Raw genomic sequence first — 17138 nt, 5'->3', positions numbered from 1 at the left:
AAAAAAAAAAAAAAAAAAAAAACAACAACCAGGAAGCAGATTGGAATTCCACTAAATGTCATACTAATATTACTGCTAATCCATTAACCTCACTTAACCCGCTCTCTCTCCTTTTCCCCGACCTTACCACTTTCCTCCTTTACACCAACTCATCGTCCTGGGCCCCCCCCCTCCCCGCCCCCCCCAGGCTTTAGAGCGTCAGAGGGAAATCTCTGACGTCATTCAAATCGAGCGCGACCAGCTGAGAGTTGAGGTGCTCAGCCTCCGAGATGTTGTCAAGGTACAGAAAAAGAAGTCGCATGACGGTGTGGCCATGTCACATGACACGACCGAACAATTTGGCCTCTTTCAGAGTTTATTTCTTTTTTTCTTTAAGGAAGGTCTGCCAGAAAGAGTGCAAGTTACTGATTATTGATCATCTTCCAAGCAGAAATACGGCGACGTCATTTCTCCTGAGGTCGCAACCGACGGGGGGCCGAGATTGGACGATGCTGAGGATGAAGTCGGCGATAGCTTTGCTTCCCGGTTGGCGAACGAAGCTCCTGGGAGCGGAGAGAGCATGCTAGGTAAGACTCGGTTGCCAGGAAGCACAGAATATCATTCCACGATAGTAAAGCAGGGGTGTCCAAATTAAAGCCTGAGTCCATTTGCGTCCATTTTGTTGCTGACTCAGCATATACTCAATATTACATTTGACAAGGCCCACAATGCGGATTTTTAGAGATGTAAATGTTGATTACATTTTTAGAGAGAAGGGAATTATTTAGCATGGTCAATGAAAAAAAAAACTTGTCACTCCAACATGTTTTTTCTCAGCAAGGTCTTATGACTTCACTCAATCAAATAATGACTCAACTTGCTTGATTTTTTTTTCCCCCCCCCACGGCAACTCGGGACTTGCTTGAGACTTGAAGGTTAAGACTTGAGATTCGCACATATGTGACTTACTCTCACCTCTGGTGTCATCGATCCATTTTCTGAACCACTCGACTTCACTTTTAGCATTTAGCTGAGCCATAGCTCGACTCGGCTTACTGGCTTTTCTTTACGTTTCTTTACTCCGCCGCCTACCCGACCCGACAACAATCACAGAAGTCCCGGTGGTCGACGAGCTCGTCCGGAATGTTGAAAAGTGCGGTGAAGCTCGGCTGGCCCGCTTTTCTTTACGTTGCCTTCGCTATCTCCGGCGCCTGGGCAGACCCCGACAACAATACACCGCGATGTTGAGAGTGCAGTGAAAAGTAGCTTGAACTCTTGTATTTGTGAGGTAATCCAATGTTGATTAAGTCCGCACATTTAGTCTGTCCAGCAACGAAGAATGAAATGTGAAAAAGGAAAACTCATCGGTCTATATGATTCCCCGGCGTCGAGCCGGGTGACCGCCCAGGGAGCCCCAGTTACGGCTCTCATTCAAGCGAATGGCACTGCGGTGGGCTCGTGATTTTTTTTTTTAATTCCAAGTGTCAATATTTATATAAAATATTGTTTTGAGTGTCAAGCAGACTTCGACTGGATGTACGGTAGTGTATTTAATGCGGCTTTCAATATTGGGTGAAATATTAGCCTCGTTCGCAGTGTCGGACCGACATAAGTATCGTCATTTTTTTTCCTCCAATAATTCTCGTGCATCCATAATATATCGTGTAATTACTCGATGGATTGATTTTTAGCATCTTGAATCGAGCAAGGTCAAAGAATTTCAAAGTTGCTCTTCAACTGTTCTAGATGCAGCCCATGGAGGAAATATTTTGGACATCCCTGCCCTAAAGCATGATCGGTTCTCATTGATTTGAATATGTTCCAGTTTATTTGAATCAATCTAATGGGTGCTCATGTTCACTGAGAACCTCGTTCACTCTCTACCTGAGCGTCTGGGTTAATTCCCCGCTCTCCGTCGTTGACAACTTGTCTATGAGTTACTCGATGGATTGATTTTTAGCATCTTGAATCGATCAAGGTCAAAGAATGACTGGTGCTCCAATGTATCCTTGGTGGTCTTTCAGGCATCAGTGGAGGCATGACATCCCGCCATTGCCAGATAAATAAACCCCCACAGGCGCTCAGCTTCAGCTCGGCTGCCAGGCACTTACGAGCTTCGCTCATGAGCCGAGAGGCCCGTGCGGGAAGACAAACAAATCACAAAGGAGGAAGAAAAGGTCAGATGAGGATATTGCCCAGCAGACTCAGACGAAGCTGTGTGCCCGTGAACGGATCAATCGCAAGACAAGCAGCGACGCAAAGTGGAAACTCTGTCCCTGAATTGACTTTTACACCCAAAGTCAAGCCGTCGTCTTTTGCGTCACTGAAAAATGCCCAACTGTCCTCAAAACGGTGCAACAGTCCGTCGAAATGGAAAAAGCCCATCTCTCGTGTTTGTAGAACTTCCATTGGAAAGGTCCACAAATCAGGTCAGTCTGCCTCGGACTTGATCTTGGACCAAAAGAACATCAGATCCGGGAACTCAGCTGAGCAGCAGAAGACAGATCACATCACCTTACAGCAAGCTGACTTTCACCGCTCGCCAGGCCAGAAAATGAATGAGAAGCTTGCTCAATGTTTCTCTGCAGCCACTGGAATGAGAGGCGCTCTGGAGCCACCTTGCTCAGCCAGTCTCATACGTGAAGACTTTGAGGATCGTCCTGCAACATCTGAGCAAAAAGCCATTGCAAATATCTCTGAGAAATATGAAACGCCACACGAAGAAACGGATCGTCCAAACATGACTGACTTTGTTTTTGTGGAATCGTCCTTTGGTGAGGACGCCCTTTCTCCTGAAGACCCCCTCACAAAGTGGCCAGGAACTTCGCGCACTTCTGCCGCTTGCAAGTTCCGAAGGTTTGTTGAGGAACTCAAGGTCATGGCGGCTCCTGAATGGCTGCTGTTGAAACTCCCGGAAGGAAAACTCTTGGAGGAGCGACCCTCCGGCCACATTCTGGAGACAAATGTGCAAGCTGGCCATGAGCCTTCAGTGGCAGACATGGACAGTTGTGAGGAAGCCCACGAGGAGATGGAGCAGTAATCAGCTGCGAACAGAAGGAAATCGTGGAGGGGCAAGTTCGTTTTGGTGATCGGTTCAGTCCAGGGGCGGATATGGATATTCTCGTGGATGCCGGGCCTTAAACCTCACCAAAATCCTAACCTACCTTTTTTGCCTTCAACAGAAGGCTTGGCTGTCACCGTTTATAACGTAAACGTTTGAGCCCCTCTGCTCTCAAGTCTTTGGGTGTGAATATGACTTTGTCAGCTTGTCCGTCCGTATGTGCCCTGTTTTTGACTGGTGACCGTTCCAGGTTGTAAGTCGGCCCAAAGCCAGCTGGGATGGGCTCCAGTTCACGCGCCACCCTGATGAGGACAAACGGTACAATCTTTATGAACTCGATGGACTGGAATCATTTAACTGTCATATCTAGATAGACTCGCAAGCTTCAAATTTATTAAGGACCGATGTTTGTATTGTTTAATTTTCCTTAATGAGAATCTAATAAATGATTTCTGTTGAATTGAGCTCAAAGTATTCATTACAAGATTGCTGCCATGTTATGATTTTCTCAACAGCGATGTCGCAGCATTTCTCACGGGTAAGAAATCGTGAAGAAAAACAAACTCTCCGCTGATTGGAATGTGTGAACAATCACGGATTTCCTGAATCAAACTACCAATCGTTTGATTTTATCGCAATACTACAATGGCTCAAAAAAAAAAAATTCAGGTTGTAATTAAAATCATTTGATCATGACATGACTTCACAAATAAGCTTGTCGGGAGGCTGTTGCAGTGAGTAACCGGACGTTCACTCCTCTCATTCAAGCAGACTTCGACTGGATGTACGGTAGTGTATTTAATGCGGCTTTCAATATTGGGTGAAATATTAGCCTCGTTCGCAGTGTCGGACCGACATAAGTATCGTCATTTTTTTTCCTCCAATAATTCTCGTGCATCCATAATATATCGTGTAATTACTCGATGGATTGATTTTTAGCATCTTGAATCGAGCAAGGTCAAAGAATTTCAAAGTTGCTCTTCAACTGTTCTAGATGCAGCCCATGGAGGAAATATTTTGGACATCCCTGCCCTAAAGCATGATCGGTTCTCATTGATTTGAATATGTTCCAGTTTATTTGAATCAATCTAATGGGTGCTCATGTTCACTGAGAACCTCGTTCACTCTCTACCTGAGCGTCTGGGTTAATTCCCCGCTCTCCGTCGTTGACAACTTGTCTATGAGTGGTGCTCCAATGTATCCTTGGTGGTCTTTCAGGCATCAGTGGAGGCATGACATCCCGCCATTGCCAGATAAATAACCCCCCACAGGCGCTCAGCTTCAGCTCGGCTGCCAGGCACTTACGAGCTTCGCTCATGAGCCGAGAGGCCCGTGCGGGAAGACAAACAAATCACAAAGGAGGAAGAAAAGGTCAGATGAGGATATTGCCCAGCAGACTCAGACGAAGCTGTGTGCCCGTGAACGGATCAATCGCAAGACAAGCAGCGACGCAAAGTGGAAACTCTGTCCCTGAATTGACTTTTACACCCAAAGTCAAGCCGTCGTCTTTTGCGTCACTGAAAAATGCCCAACTGTCCTCAAAACGGTGCAACAGTCCGTCGAAATGGAAAAAGCCCATCTCTCGTGTTTGTAGAACTTCCATTGGAAAGGTCCACAAATCAGGTCAGTCTGCCTCGGACTTGATCTTGGACCAAAAGAACATCAGATCCGGGAACTCAGCTGAGCAGCAGAAGACAGATCACATCACCTTACAGCAAGCTGACTTTCACCGCTCGCCAGGCCAGAAAATGAATGAGAAGCTTGCTCAATGTTTCTCTGCAGCCACTGGAATGAGAGGCGCTCTGGAGCCACCTTGCTCAGCCAGTCTCATACGTGAAGACTTTGAGGATCGTCCTGCAACATCTGAGCAAAAAGCCATTGCAAATATCTCTGAGAAATATGAAACGCCACACGAAGAAACGGATCGTCCAAACATGACTGACTTTGTTTTTGTGGAATCGTCCTTTGGTGAGGACGCCCTTTCTCCTGAAGACCCCCTCACAAAGTGGCCAGGAACTTCGCGCACTTCTGCCGCTTGCAAGTTCCGAAGGTTTGTTGAGGAACTCAAGGTCATGGCGGCTCCTGAATGGCTGCTGTTGAAACTCCCGGAAGGAAAACTCTTGGAGGAGCGACCCTCCGGCCACATTCTGGAGACAAATGTGCAAGCTGGCCATGAGCCTTCAGTGGCAGACATGGACAGTTGTGAGGAAGCCCACGAGGAGATGGAGCAGTAATCAGCTGCGAACAGAAGGAAATCGTGGAGGGGCAAGTTCGTTTTGGTGATCGGTTCAGTCCAGGGGCGGATATGGATATTCTCGTGGATGCCGGGCCTTAAACCTCACCAAAATCCTAACCTACCTTTTTTGCCTTCAACAGAAGGCTTGGCTGTCACCGTTTATAACGTAAACGTTTGAGCCCCTCTGCTCTCAAGACTTTGGGTGTGAATATGACTTTGTCAGCTTGTCTGTCCGTATGTGCCCTGTTTTTGACTGGTGACCAGTCCAGGTTGTAAGTCGGCCCAAAGCCCGCTGGGATGGGCTCCAGTTCACGCGCCACCCTGATGAGGACAAACGGTACAATCTTTATGAACTCGATGGACTGGAATCATTTAACTGTCATATCTAGATAGACTCGCAAGCTTCAAATTTATTAAGGACCGATGTTTGTATTGTTTAATTTTCCTTAATGAGAATCTAATAAATGATTTCTGTTGAATTGAGCTCAAAGTATTCATTACAAGATTGCTGCCATGTTATGATTTTCTCAACAGCGATGTCGCAGCATTTCTCACGGGTAAGAAATCGTGAAGAAAAACAAACTCTCCGCTGATTGGAATGTGTGAACAATCACGGATTTCCTGAATCAAACTACCAATCGTTTGATTTTATCGCAATACTACAATGGCTCAAAAAAAAAAAATTCAGGTTGTAATTAAAATCATTTGATCATGACATGACTTCACAAATAAGCTTGTCGGGAGGCTGTTGCAGTGAGTAACCGGACGTTCACTCCTCTCATTCCAGAGCTACATCTGAGGAAGCTATTTGAAGAGAGAGAAAGTTTCCAGGATCAGGTGCGATTTTTAGCATCAAGTCATGCAGCGTATCTGGAAATGTCCCACAAGAGGGAGACAAACAACCATCCTGCAGGATTTTCCTTTCGTTTTTTTTGAAAATGCGCGTCTTCTGTAGGTGAGAATGCTCAAGGCTCAACTGCTTCTGAGGCAAAGAAACTGGTCCGATGGGAGCCAAAATCCAGACCAAGACGGTCTAGAAAACGGCACAGACTCGCATATGGCGGACCTTCAGAGTGAGTCTTCCTCTCTTTTTCTCACCCTTGTTCACGGAAACGTTCACGTTCATCTTCGTCATTGACTTTGCTACGGCACATTTTTCTTCTCAGGGGATGCAAGCAGACAAATCAGCGACCTGAAGTTCAAACTGGTGAAATCCGAACAGGAAGTTGCCACTCTGGAACAAAACGTACGTCATTCACGTTTCCCCTGTTGTTTGATTTCTTCAATTCACATTAAAATCCATCCATTTTCCGATCCGCTTTATCCTCACATGGCTCGCGCGGGGTGCTGGAGCCTATCCCAGCCGTCTGCGGGCACTAGGCGGGGGACACCCTGAACCGGTTGCCAGCCAATCGCAGGGCACACGTAGACCAACAACCACCCGCGCTCACACCGCGGGACAATTTCGAGTGTTCCATTAACCTACCACGCATGTTTTTGGAATATGGGAGGAAACCAAGACGGCCCAGTGGTCCAGTGATTAGCGTGTCGACCTCACACAGTGCAGAGGGTTCAATACCAGCTCCGGCCTCCCTATATGTTTGCATGTTCTCCCCTGGGCCTGCGTGGGTTTTCTCCGGGTACTCCAGTTTCCTCACATATTCCAAAAACATGCATGGCAGGCTGATTGAGCACTCTAAATTGTCCCGAGGTGTGAGTGTGAGTGCGAGCGCGGGTGGTTGTTGGTCTACGTGTGCCCTGCGATTGGCTGGCAAGCGCTTCAGGGTGTCCCCCTCCTCCTGCTCGAAGGTGGCTGGGAGAGGCTCCAGCACCCCCCGCGACCCATGTGAGGATAACACGGATTGGAAAAAGGATGGATGGATGGATGAAGGAAACCGGAGTACCCGGAGAAAACCCACGCAGGCACGGGGAGAACATGCAAACTCCACACAGGAAGGGCGTGGCCGGAATTGAACCCTGCACCTCTACACTGAGGCAGACGTGCTAACCAGTCGTTGACTGTGTCGCCCTCACATAACATTCCAAGCAATATATATACATGTATATTTTTTTAACCCTTTAACATCCCATGAATGTAATTTTTTTTTTTTTTTAATGACAAAAAAATGGCGAGATGTGTTTTTCACAGGACACCGATGATATGGAGCATACTGTAAACTTGGAGAATAATCAATAACTCCTCAGTGTCACTAAAGTTCAGTTGTTCCCTGCTGGTGTGTCCTCCATTGTCCAGGTCATCCGGCTGGAAGGTCAGGTGACTCGCTACAGGACCGCATCAGAGAGCGCAGAGATGCTTGAGGACGAGCTGAAGGTCGAGAGGAGAAAACTACACCGAGAAGTACTTTCCTCGTACAACTGCAATTCATTTCATTCGCTCTTTGTGAAGCAACGTGAAAATCTTTTTTTTTCAGAGCGACATTGTGTGTATTTGTAGTATTTCAATACTACAAAGTCAATGCGAAAATTAGAATGGCGCTGCCCTGTAGAGATGGGCAAATCGATACCAAAACATTGATATTTCGCTCCAGGGTGCTCAACTTGAAACATCGATCTTCAAGCTAAAGTATCAAAATTTGCAATTCATTTATTATGCTGTATTTTCTTTTAGGGTATATTATTCTGCCTACAAACTACTTTTTCCTTCTGCCCTCTGCATGCACAGCGTCTGCTCTGCCCACTCTTACTATTGTTACGCTCTCTTTCTCTCTCTCTCACTCTCTCTCTTTCTCTTTTAACACACTCACACATAAAGATGGGAAAACGAAGCTTCATGTAGCACCTATGATACTTTTTGACACCTCTAGATGGTGCTCTTGGTTTAAATATAAAGGTTCGTGCAATGGAAATGTATTGAAATTCCACTGCATCTTTAAACCAAGAGTGCCCTTTAGAGGAGTCAAAAACTTACACAAGTGCTTCACGAAGCTTCACTTGTCCACCACTACTCACACACATTTGAAGCCATCTTTATTTCAGAAAGTAGGCAATTTGTTTATTTTGGTTCGTACATACCTGCACTGTTATTTTTGTCGAGTCACAAATATTTTGTGTTTGTTTCCAATTTTTCATTCTTTACTTTTTGTCATTTTCCAAGCTGAAAATAGGGGATTGACTGTTCAAGATTGTAACAGGTCGGTGTTTGCTGTTTCCTGTCTGCAGTTGCGCTCAGCTTTGGATCGGATTCAGGAGCTGGAGGCGACGAATGGCCTCCTCGCCAAACGTTTGGAGAAGATGAAGGCCAACCGCAACATCCTGTTGGCCCAGCAGTGACCCCGACGTCCCCGAGAGGAGCCCGACTCCTCCCGCAACGGTCTCCCGAGTGACTCTCCGCGTTGGAGAGCGTGCGGAAATCTTTTCCCCTGCAACTGGACTCGGCAATGGCTTCTGTTGGGTGACGGCTGCTTGATTTTCAGCAACGGGCGGGACCATTTGGATGGGGTTTGGTGTCACCAGGTAATGTGGGGCTCCATAGAATGTCTTAGGATGTCCTGAAACCCCGCACAAGTGCTCGGCCAGGTTCTGAAAACAAATGACTTCTGCCTCGTCAACTTTTTCCTCCGACACTGGGAGGTTTGAGGATTTCTTCAATATCGGCTTCAAGTCTTGGTGTGAGGATGCTCTTTGATCTCACTAGTAAGACGATTTAGCACACCACAGTGAAACTCCTCTACAACGAAATCATGTTTGCAGCAAGAAATTTTTCACAACGGGGTGTTTCACTGGAGCAAATTTGATCTCAGATGTAAACACACACACACACACACACACACGTATGTGTACTCTTTATTTTTATTCCAATAGTGCATAAGTATGAGCATACACTTATTTGACACTTCATATATTCAGTGTAGAAAGAAAGAAAGGGAAAGAAATTGCGAAATTTACGATCAGCATTCGCTTTCACTTACATCAATGTCTTGGATAATGTCTTTAATTTTGCTTCTTCCGTCTTTCATTTTGATCACTTTTACCCTCTCTTCCAGCGTCACAGCCCTTCTTGTCTTAGCTGCTTGACATCCAAAGGTCCGTTTTGTAGCCATTTTAGCAATGCAACGGTCTTGCTGCGTCTGAAACGAACAATAACAAATTCTTCCTGGACTAAAACCAGTGTGGTGGTTGCTGTTGCCGTTTCCAAACGAAGCAGTAGAGGTCGCTGTTGGATTAGACTTCGCTGTAGTGAATCTCGTCGCGAGGCAAGAGCAGAGAAAAAGATTTCATATAACGCAACAGGAGTTTTTTTTCGTTGTATCGGGGGCAGGAAAGTGGGAATAGTGTTAATGCATGAAGATTTTTTTCACACTCGGGGGTATTTTCGCCCATGTAGGTTTTGTTGTAGAGGAGTTTCACTGTACTCAAATGAATGTTGTACCGGTCGGTATGTTCCTTCGACAACCCTATGACATAAGTGCACGCGCCGAGACTGACTTGAGTATCTCGTGTGGCGAAACGGTGCACTAGTTGACGTGCTACTAGTATCACTTGTGACATGATGAAATTCCACGAGGTAACATCAAGCGATTTTCCCGGTCGTACTTGTAGCATTCAGATGTCACCAAATATGGTTTTGCCTCACTAGTCACAAGCAGTCCTTCTACTAGCGCGCCCATAGTTGTTCTACTAGTGCGCTGGATTGCCTTACGAGTGACAATGAGCGTACAAGCCTATGGACAGCTCAGCACGCTAGTAGCTCGACTTGGGCATACTAGTAGAACTCTTAGTAGTGGCGTTTTTTTTTTTTTTTTTTTTCATCACACTACTGTCTGGAACTACTACCGGATGGCATTTCTGCACACTAGTAAACTGACAGTCTTACTAGTGATGCTTTTTTTTCCCCCTACACTGCACAAACTTGATGTGCATGCACCACTTGAATGAATCTACGTTACTAGTGGCTGGTTTTCCGCTATTGTCTTCCACTACAGTTTGACACTTCTATGCACTGGTACAGCAACTATGTCTTATAAATGATGTTTTTTTTTCCCCCCCTGCTTTTTCCTTCCATGACTGTGAGATTTTGGCACACCAATAGATGAGATTCCTTTGCACTTGTAGAATGACTATGACGCCCCTATAGACTGACTTGTACTCGTTTGTTACATCGAGCACTTCACTAGTAGTACCGGCAGCGTGGAAAGAGGGGATTTGTCCATACGTGGACCTTAAGCTATGAAAAAAAAAAAGAGGACCACCGTGCGCGGCCCCTTGATTTCATCGAATGGCAATACATGGGTGATGCCTCAAAAAAAATAACGTCACTGATGGCGCGGCTGTTCATTCAACCTGACCTCCATGCAGGCAACGCGGGTTGGGTTCTCACTCGGCGATGGTGGAAACGCGAGTGTTGTCTGTCTCAGCCAAAAGAGCGAGTGTCACTTGGTGTTCACTTCTACCCGAGTTTTGAATATTGAGGATTCAACATGAAAAAGACCTTTATTCCACTTTTAACAACCACAGGTTGAGGTTGACTCCACACGGAAAATATTCACAGTTGTTCAGAATCGTCACCTGGAAGGCTTCTGCAACTTTCTTGGTGGCTTTGGGCTCCAGGTGACATTTCTTGGATATTCCTGTCAACTTTGAGTCCCAGGGGACCTCACGCGGAGATGTCAGGCAGCGACAGACGGATTTCCCTCCGTCAGTGGGTGCCCACAGCGGATCAGGATCAGGAAGCAGCGGTGGAACTGATGGTTCACAGAAACGCTGTTATTTCCCCTCTGCTATCAGAAAAAAAAAAAAACGATGCTCCATTTGTACCTTTCAGGGTCCAATGGCATATCTCGAGTTTGTACCGTATTTTCCACACTAAAAGGCGCACCGGATTATGAGGCGCACCTTCAATGAATTGCCTATTGTAATTTTTTTCATACATTGGGCGCATCGCTTTGTAAGATGCAATCTACAATGCATCCACTAGATAGAGCTACGCTCAAGGAAACGGCAACAGAACGTGGGTGTTCTCCATCTGACTTGCAGCAAGATTTTTCACAATAAAACTCCCAATGTAAAGGTCAGCCTGGGAACCTGAGGCCGGCCGCAGCTGATGTGGTCGGTCACCAGCTGAGGACCTCATTGTCATGAGCAGCCGCAGCATCGATAATTAATATCCGAACAGCTTTTTTTAAGGTGTGAACTTCCGCAGGTGCCTGTCAGGGTGTCGTCTTTCATTCGACTTCTACTTTGAAATATTGAAAACATGAAGCCAAGTGATAAACCTGCTCAAACAGTTGTTGGACACGATCGCCATCATGTTGCTGCATTCAAACTCAAAATATTAGATTGTCGCCTGTGATGCCATCGCAAAACACAATTCTGCCAAGTCGTATGGTACACGCTCTTAAAACCGCTGACTCAAAAGTAACCCAAATTGTGTGAAATAGTTTAGACAACAAGACACTTTATTTCTTTATAACACAAGCCATGACATTTATTTACATTTTACACTTTTCTGAAGTGAACACTGAAGCTCAACCAAGCAAACACAAAAGAAAACAGCAGTTGTTCCTGCTTTGCAATTTCTGTGGTTTTTGGGACATTGAGTTTCATCAGTTGATCACATTACCAACCTCCAAACGATAACAATAATTATATATGATATAGTCTTAAAGCGCAGTCCGGGTCAGGCGCTAACCAGTGCCACTTTGCTTTCTGATGGGGCCTCAATGATTTCCCCCGACATGAAAGACTCCTGAAAAGTCAAAATGTGAAAATCATTGTGAGTGCCAGGCAACCTCCACTGAAAAGAAGAACATTCTCAATGATTTGCGAATCCACACAAGTCACGATTTCTTGCGCACTTCCTGTAATGTGCTACGCTGCCACAAGATGGCACCAACGCTACAGGTACGGGTTTTTCTTTTTCATTCAAATCTTCTGGAAGCCATTTGAATGACAAGTTTTAGTGGACTGTTGCAAGGTGAGTTTGAGATGAAGTGCCTCCTAGTAATGGTGCCAAACAAGCTGTCATTCACCTTGTCATAGATGACTTTGACAATGAGCGAGCAGCTCGGGCACGTGGCCACGTCCTCGCCATTTTCCAGCTCCTCCTGTCAACGGAATAAGATAAGATATCTTTTATTTGTCCCACAATGAGGAAATTTACAGTCTACAGCAGCAAAATTGGGGGGTAGAAGAAGAAAACCAAAGTGTTTGCATGCATAAAAATAAATGTTTCAGAGAGAGCTGTACACAGTTCAATTAAGTGCAATATAGATATAGATAAGGTGGTTGTGCTATTTACAATTGTTACTGGTTTTTCACGTATTTTATTTTTTATTCAGCAGCCTGACAGCAGTCGATAGGAACGAGCGGTATCTCTCCTTCTTGCAGCGCGGGTGTAACAGTCTCTGGCAGATAAAGAGCAATGAATACACATGTTGCAACATTGGGGGAGATTTCAGAAGGAGAAACCAGGAATTTACTAAATTGAAGTTTGTCAACTTAAAAGAGAATTTGAATAGAGTTGAAGAGAGGAAAAATAATGGTGAGCTTAATCATGACTAAAACAAGCGGATTTCACACAAGTACAATTGGATATATTCATCTGTGCTGTTTGTTAATCACAATCCTGAGATTTTTTTTTTTCCGGCCGACTGCACTGTGTTTGCCAACTTGAAAATATTTGAAGATCATTCGTGTTATTTCCCTAGGTTAACTATATCTATTGATGCCATTGGTATTTTGTACTTTATTGGTATAATCAGGTGAAGGAGTAACACACAACTCAACCTTAATGGTTCTTATTCTTAAATGAAATTATTGATCAAATAAATTGTCCGTCCAAACTCCAAATGGAAAGGTTTGGAAACTTGCCATAAAATTACCCAACGTTTTCCACTCCTTTTCAACCGAAGGTTTGTGCTATACAGCACCATACTGTTTTTATTGTTGTATATAGTTTTGAGAACGGTAATGGTGTTTTTAAAATACAATTAATTGGCTTTTGCTTGTTTTCCAACAATGACAAAGTTGTTCAGATGTCTTGAACACAACCTAGAACGTTTTCAGCAACAGAAAGTTGGTCCTGTTTGCCAATAACCGTGGCAGGAGACAAAAAAAAAAAAGTAATTTCGGGAGGTTTAATCGGCCAAATGGGCGAAATAATTCACATTAAAATTACGTGATGTACAGTCCTAACATTAAGCAATGGGTTCGCTCATGGTGACTCACTCTGCTTATGGCGAATTTGTCTCCACAGGGACAGGGAAAGTAATATGTTTCGGTGTCTTCGTCGTATTCAAAGTCTTCGATTTCAACTTCGTCATGAAAAACAGACATTTTCGCAAAGAAAAACCACTTAGAAACGAGGACTAACGCCACATACACGCATTTTGCGAAACGAGTTCAGTCGCCACTTAGTGACGTCGATTTGTTGTCTCAGCTATACAACGCACCCGTCATGGGGACTGAGCGGATTGGCTTGTTCCAGAAATACGTATGTGTCCGCCATGTTGAATGTGTCAGAGTTGCCCTGCAAACTCGCAATGGACTGAATTTATGAAAGCGACAACCAAGAAAATTCGTTTAATCTCATTCATCCGTAAACACACGCACACACACACCCACACACACCCACACCCACACACACACACACACACACACACACACACACACACACACACACACTGACACAAATCCGCGCTCGTATACACACTCTCTCTCTCTCTCTCTCGCGCTCTCTCTCTCTCTCTCTCTCTCTCTATCTCTCTATCTATCGATATGTCTATCCACCCCTCCTCCCCATCTAATAACCCAATTAAAAATACCGTAAATAAGAAAATAAGAAAATAAAATAGAAATGCAAGCAGAAAAAAACATTGTCAAATGGTTTTCGGAATAACAGAACAAGTGAAGGTTTATAAGCTTTGTCGCTAGAGGGAAACAAAGTCTAAATTGACTGCTTCCATGTCCTCTGAGTCGCCATCCCCCGCCTCAAAACACATAACACACCTCACACTTCCAACAATTGAATAGATATGTTGCAAGACGTTTTATTCTTTAAATATTGTTCATTTTCTATCCACTTTGTGTGTTTCAGGCCAATTTGGACTATCTAGTCGACATGGATCAAATTGGCCAGAAACAGTGTACACCAAATTTGTAGCAATATGACCCGAACGTTTTGTTGTTTTTCCAACTTTCATAAGGGTTATGCAAGGAAACGTACGTAGGTTTGTTCGGTGGTTGGGGCGGGTGTTTTGTTTAGGGGGAAGGAGGGGGGCGGTGGCTGTAGACTTCCACCTGGTCGACCAAGTCAGAAACAGAAACGGGCACGACGGCAACCAGGTCGCTCATGGACCCGAGGATCCGCGCCCTGGAGCTGCTCGGGGTGGCGCTCTCCGCGTGCGCGTGGATATTCACGCTGGCGGCCGCGCTCAGGTCGGCGTGGCTCACCCTGTCCACGGAGCTGCTGCCCACGGAGAGCTACGAGCTGGGTCTTTGGGAGACGTGCGTGGTGCAGGACGTGCAGGGCGCTCTGCTGTGCCAACGCCACGGCAGCCCGCTGGCCTTGCCGCGCGACATCAAGCTGGCGCGCGTGCTGGTGTGCGCGGCGCTGTGCGCGGGGCTGCTCGTGCTCGCGCTCGCCATCCCGGGCTTGCACGCGGTGAACGCGCGCGCCGACGCGCGAGCCAAGAAAGTGTTGAAAATGTGCGGCGGGGCGCTGAGCGTCGCCTGCGCCGTGCTGGTGCTCGTCCCGGTGTCGTACGTCGCTCACGTCGCGGCGCTGCGCTTCTTTGACGAGTCGGTGCCGGACGTGGCACCCCGCTGGGAGTTCGGAGACGCGCTCTTCTGCGGGTGGACCGCGGGCGTGTTGCACCTGATGGCGGGGGCCGCGCTGCTCGCCTCCTGCGCGTTCCTGCAAAACCGTCCCGGCCCCGGCCCGCGGGATCGGCTGCAGCACCGACCAAGGACGGAGTACGTCTGAAATGGACACTTGGACGGTGTTTCCCAAGCTTTTGTTGAGCCCATGAGGGCACGTATTTTGTCGTCGACAAATCTCAAATCAATAAAGGAATCGGTGCCAATACGACAGCGCTGTACTCTGTCTTTCCAACCACCCGTTATGTATGACTCGAGAGGTCGCAGGTCAAACGTGATCGCTCAAAGCGACCACCCCTGTGCAACACCTCAACATAAAAGCATGGCTTTAATTGCCCTTTTCCCGTCCGGGACAATGGAGTTTATAAACAAGAAGGAAAGTATCCACCTCGCATTGTTCACCTCATTGGCTCTCATCAGCAGCCAAACAGCAACGCTTTGTAGCCATCACCAGGCGGCATTGCATCGGAGGCCGTGCACGGCCTCGGGTGCCAGGACTCTGAAGTTGTGAGGTTCCTCAAGAGCCTGCACTCGTCCCTCTGTGTTTTTTTTTTTTTTTTTTACTGACTGACACGTACATGTACATTTTGTCACTAATGCGCTGATTCTTCCGTTACTTATATCGTTAGCTGCGTTTATCAAAGGTGACTTTCAACTCAAATAAAAAGAGAGAAAAAAAAAAGAACAGGGTCAAATGGACCCAAGTAGCAGTCAATCACTTTTTGACACCTGATTGGGTTATTTTTGACCAAACTGCTTTACAGACCAACAACTTAAATTGCTCTTCAATTCACCTAAAATGTTGATTTTTTTTCATGTCGGAGAAAGTCCAGAGAAGATGCAAAGACCACACCGGAAGACGAGAGCAGAAATTTGTACCCCGACCCTCAGCTGTGAAGCGGACGTACTCACCGTTTGCGACGCGACTCGGCTGCAGTGTTTCGTCTTCACATGTTGCTGAAGACTCACATCAGCTCAAAACAAAGAAATCAACTCAACTGTTCCCACAATTTTATTTTGAAAAACAAAACATGGACCAGCGATATCGTTTCACATCTTCATGAATAATCTTGTTCAATGTGCTGAAATGAAAAAAACAAAACACGGTGGTTCTATATCAGCGGTCACTAACGTGCTGCCCGTAGCCTGGTTCTAAAAATAGCTCAGCGGTGACGGGCAAGGTGATTTCCTCGGAATGTTGTAGAAGCGATCGTTTGAATGTTTGGTCGGGATTTATTGAAATTAAATTTTACAGATTCCTAATTATTGCAAAAAAATCACGGTCCGCGTCGACGACCAGCATTCATTCTTACTCATAACACGAAATAGTGTGAATCGAACTGGTAGATCTTCGCATTAATAGGTACCCAAGAAGTAGCTCTCATTTTCAAAAAAAGTAAATGAGCCCTGCTCACTACAGTGCAATGAGAATAGTTGTTCTTTGCCTCGATGGTGGGGGTCGGCAACCCACGGCTCTGGAGCCGCATGCGGGTCTTTAGCGCCGCTCTAGTGGCTCCCTGGAGCTTTTTCAAAAATGTTTGAAAATAAATGGAAAAAGATGGAGGAGGGTAATCAATTTTTTGTTTTAATGTGGCTTCTGTAGGAAGAGACACCTGACATAAACATTCTTAACGTTTTCCGATGCTGTAAAAAATGGGTAGAATAAATATTACATTTCAACATTTCTGTCAATGAATATTTGCGTCATGGCCTGCGACACACGTTTCGATGAGCGGGGCGGGATGCCAGACAAATGGCTGTTAAAAAAAAAACAAAAAAAATGGCGCTTCATGTACAATTTAACGAGAGTACTGGCAAAGAATGGCAATCTGGAAGGTCGAGAAAATCATTTTTTAAACTGTACAAAAGTGCGTCCCCTGCCTTGTTCAATTTGCAAGGGGAAAAAAAACATTTAATCATGAAGGCTCATTGTGAATTTGGAGCCAACTTTGGCATTTTGGTAGGAGGTGTATATAGCTCATAGAGATACATACGGTGTGTGTTGCCTTCATGATAAGGATTAAA

The 17138-nt window shown here is 45.6% G+C and overlaps 3 protein-coding genes across 3 annotated transcripts in view; 2 read left to right on the top strand and 1 right to left on the bottom strand.

The window, feature by feature from the left end:
• The window catches only part of LOC109510361 (leucine-rich repeat flightless-interacting protein 2-like), a 22295-nt gene extending 13465 nt beyond the window's left edge, over positions 1 to 8830 (top strand). Inside the window, exons 15-21 of the mRNA XM_019860609.1 lie at positions 188 to 280; positions 431 to 566; positions 6064 to 6113; positions 6232 to 6349; positions 6443 to 6522; positions 7531 to 7635; positions 8457 to 8830. Of these exons, the coding sequence (XP_019716168.1) occupies positions 188 to 280; positions 431 to 566; positions 6064 to 6113; positions 6232 to 6349; positions 6443 to 6522; positions 7531 to 7635; positions 8457 to 8567 (693 nt within the window). The 3' untranslated portion in view covers positions 8568 to 8830. The remainder of the gene's footprint in view (positions 1 to 187; positions 281 to 430; positions 567 to 6063; positions 6114 to 6231; positions 6350 to 6442; positions 6523 to 7530; positions 7636 to 8456) is intronic.
• Positions 8831 to 11674: 2844 nt separating this feature from the next.
• dph3 (diphthamide biosynthesis 3) lies at positions 11675 to 13670 on the bottom strand. The gene is made up of 3 exons (XM_019860801.1): positions 13464 to 13670; positions 12266 to 12340; positions 11675 to 11982 (listed from the first exon to the last, which is right to left on the bottom strand). The coding sequence occupies exons 1-3, from the start codon at positions 13569 to 13571 to the stop codon at positions 11914 to 11916; spliced, it is 252 nt and encodes an 83-aa protein (XP_019716360.1). The 5' UTR covers positions 13572 to 13670; the 3' UTR covers positions 11675 to 11913.
• An 873-nt stretch (positions 13671 to 14543) lies between these two features.
• On the top strand, positions 14544 to 15322 carry LOC109510451 (putative claudin-24). Its single transcript, XM_019860777.1, has one exon. It carries the CDS (start codon positions 14587 to 14589, stop codon positions 15217 to 15219), a length of 633 nt encoding a protein of 210 aa, XP_019716336.1. The 5' UTR covers positions 14544 to 14586; the 3' UTR covers positions 15220 to 15322.
• The last annotated feature ends 1816 nt before the right edge of the window (positions 15323 to 17138 follow it).

The sequence above is a fragment of the Hippocampus comes genome, unplaced genomic scaffold, assembly GCF_001891065.2.
Source record: "Hippocampus comes isolate QL1 unplaced genomic scaffold, H_comes_QL1_v1.1 scaffold56, whole genome shotgun sequence".
Lineage (NCBI taxonomy): Eukaryota > Metazoa > Chordata > Actinopteri > Syngnathiformes > Syngnathidae > Hippocampus > Hippocampus comes.
This window is presented reverse-complemented; position numbering and strand designations above follow the sequence as displayed.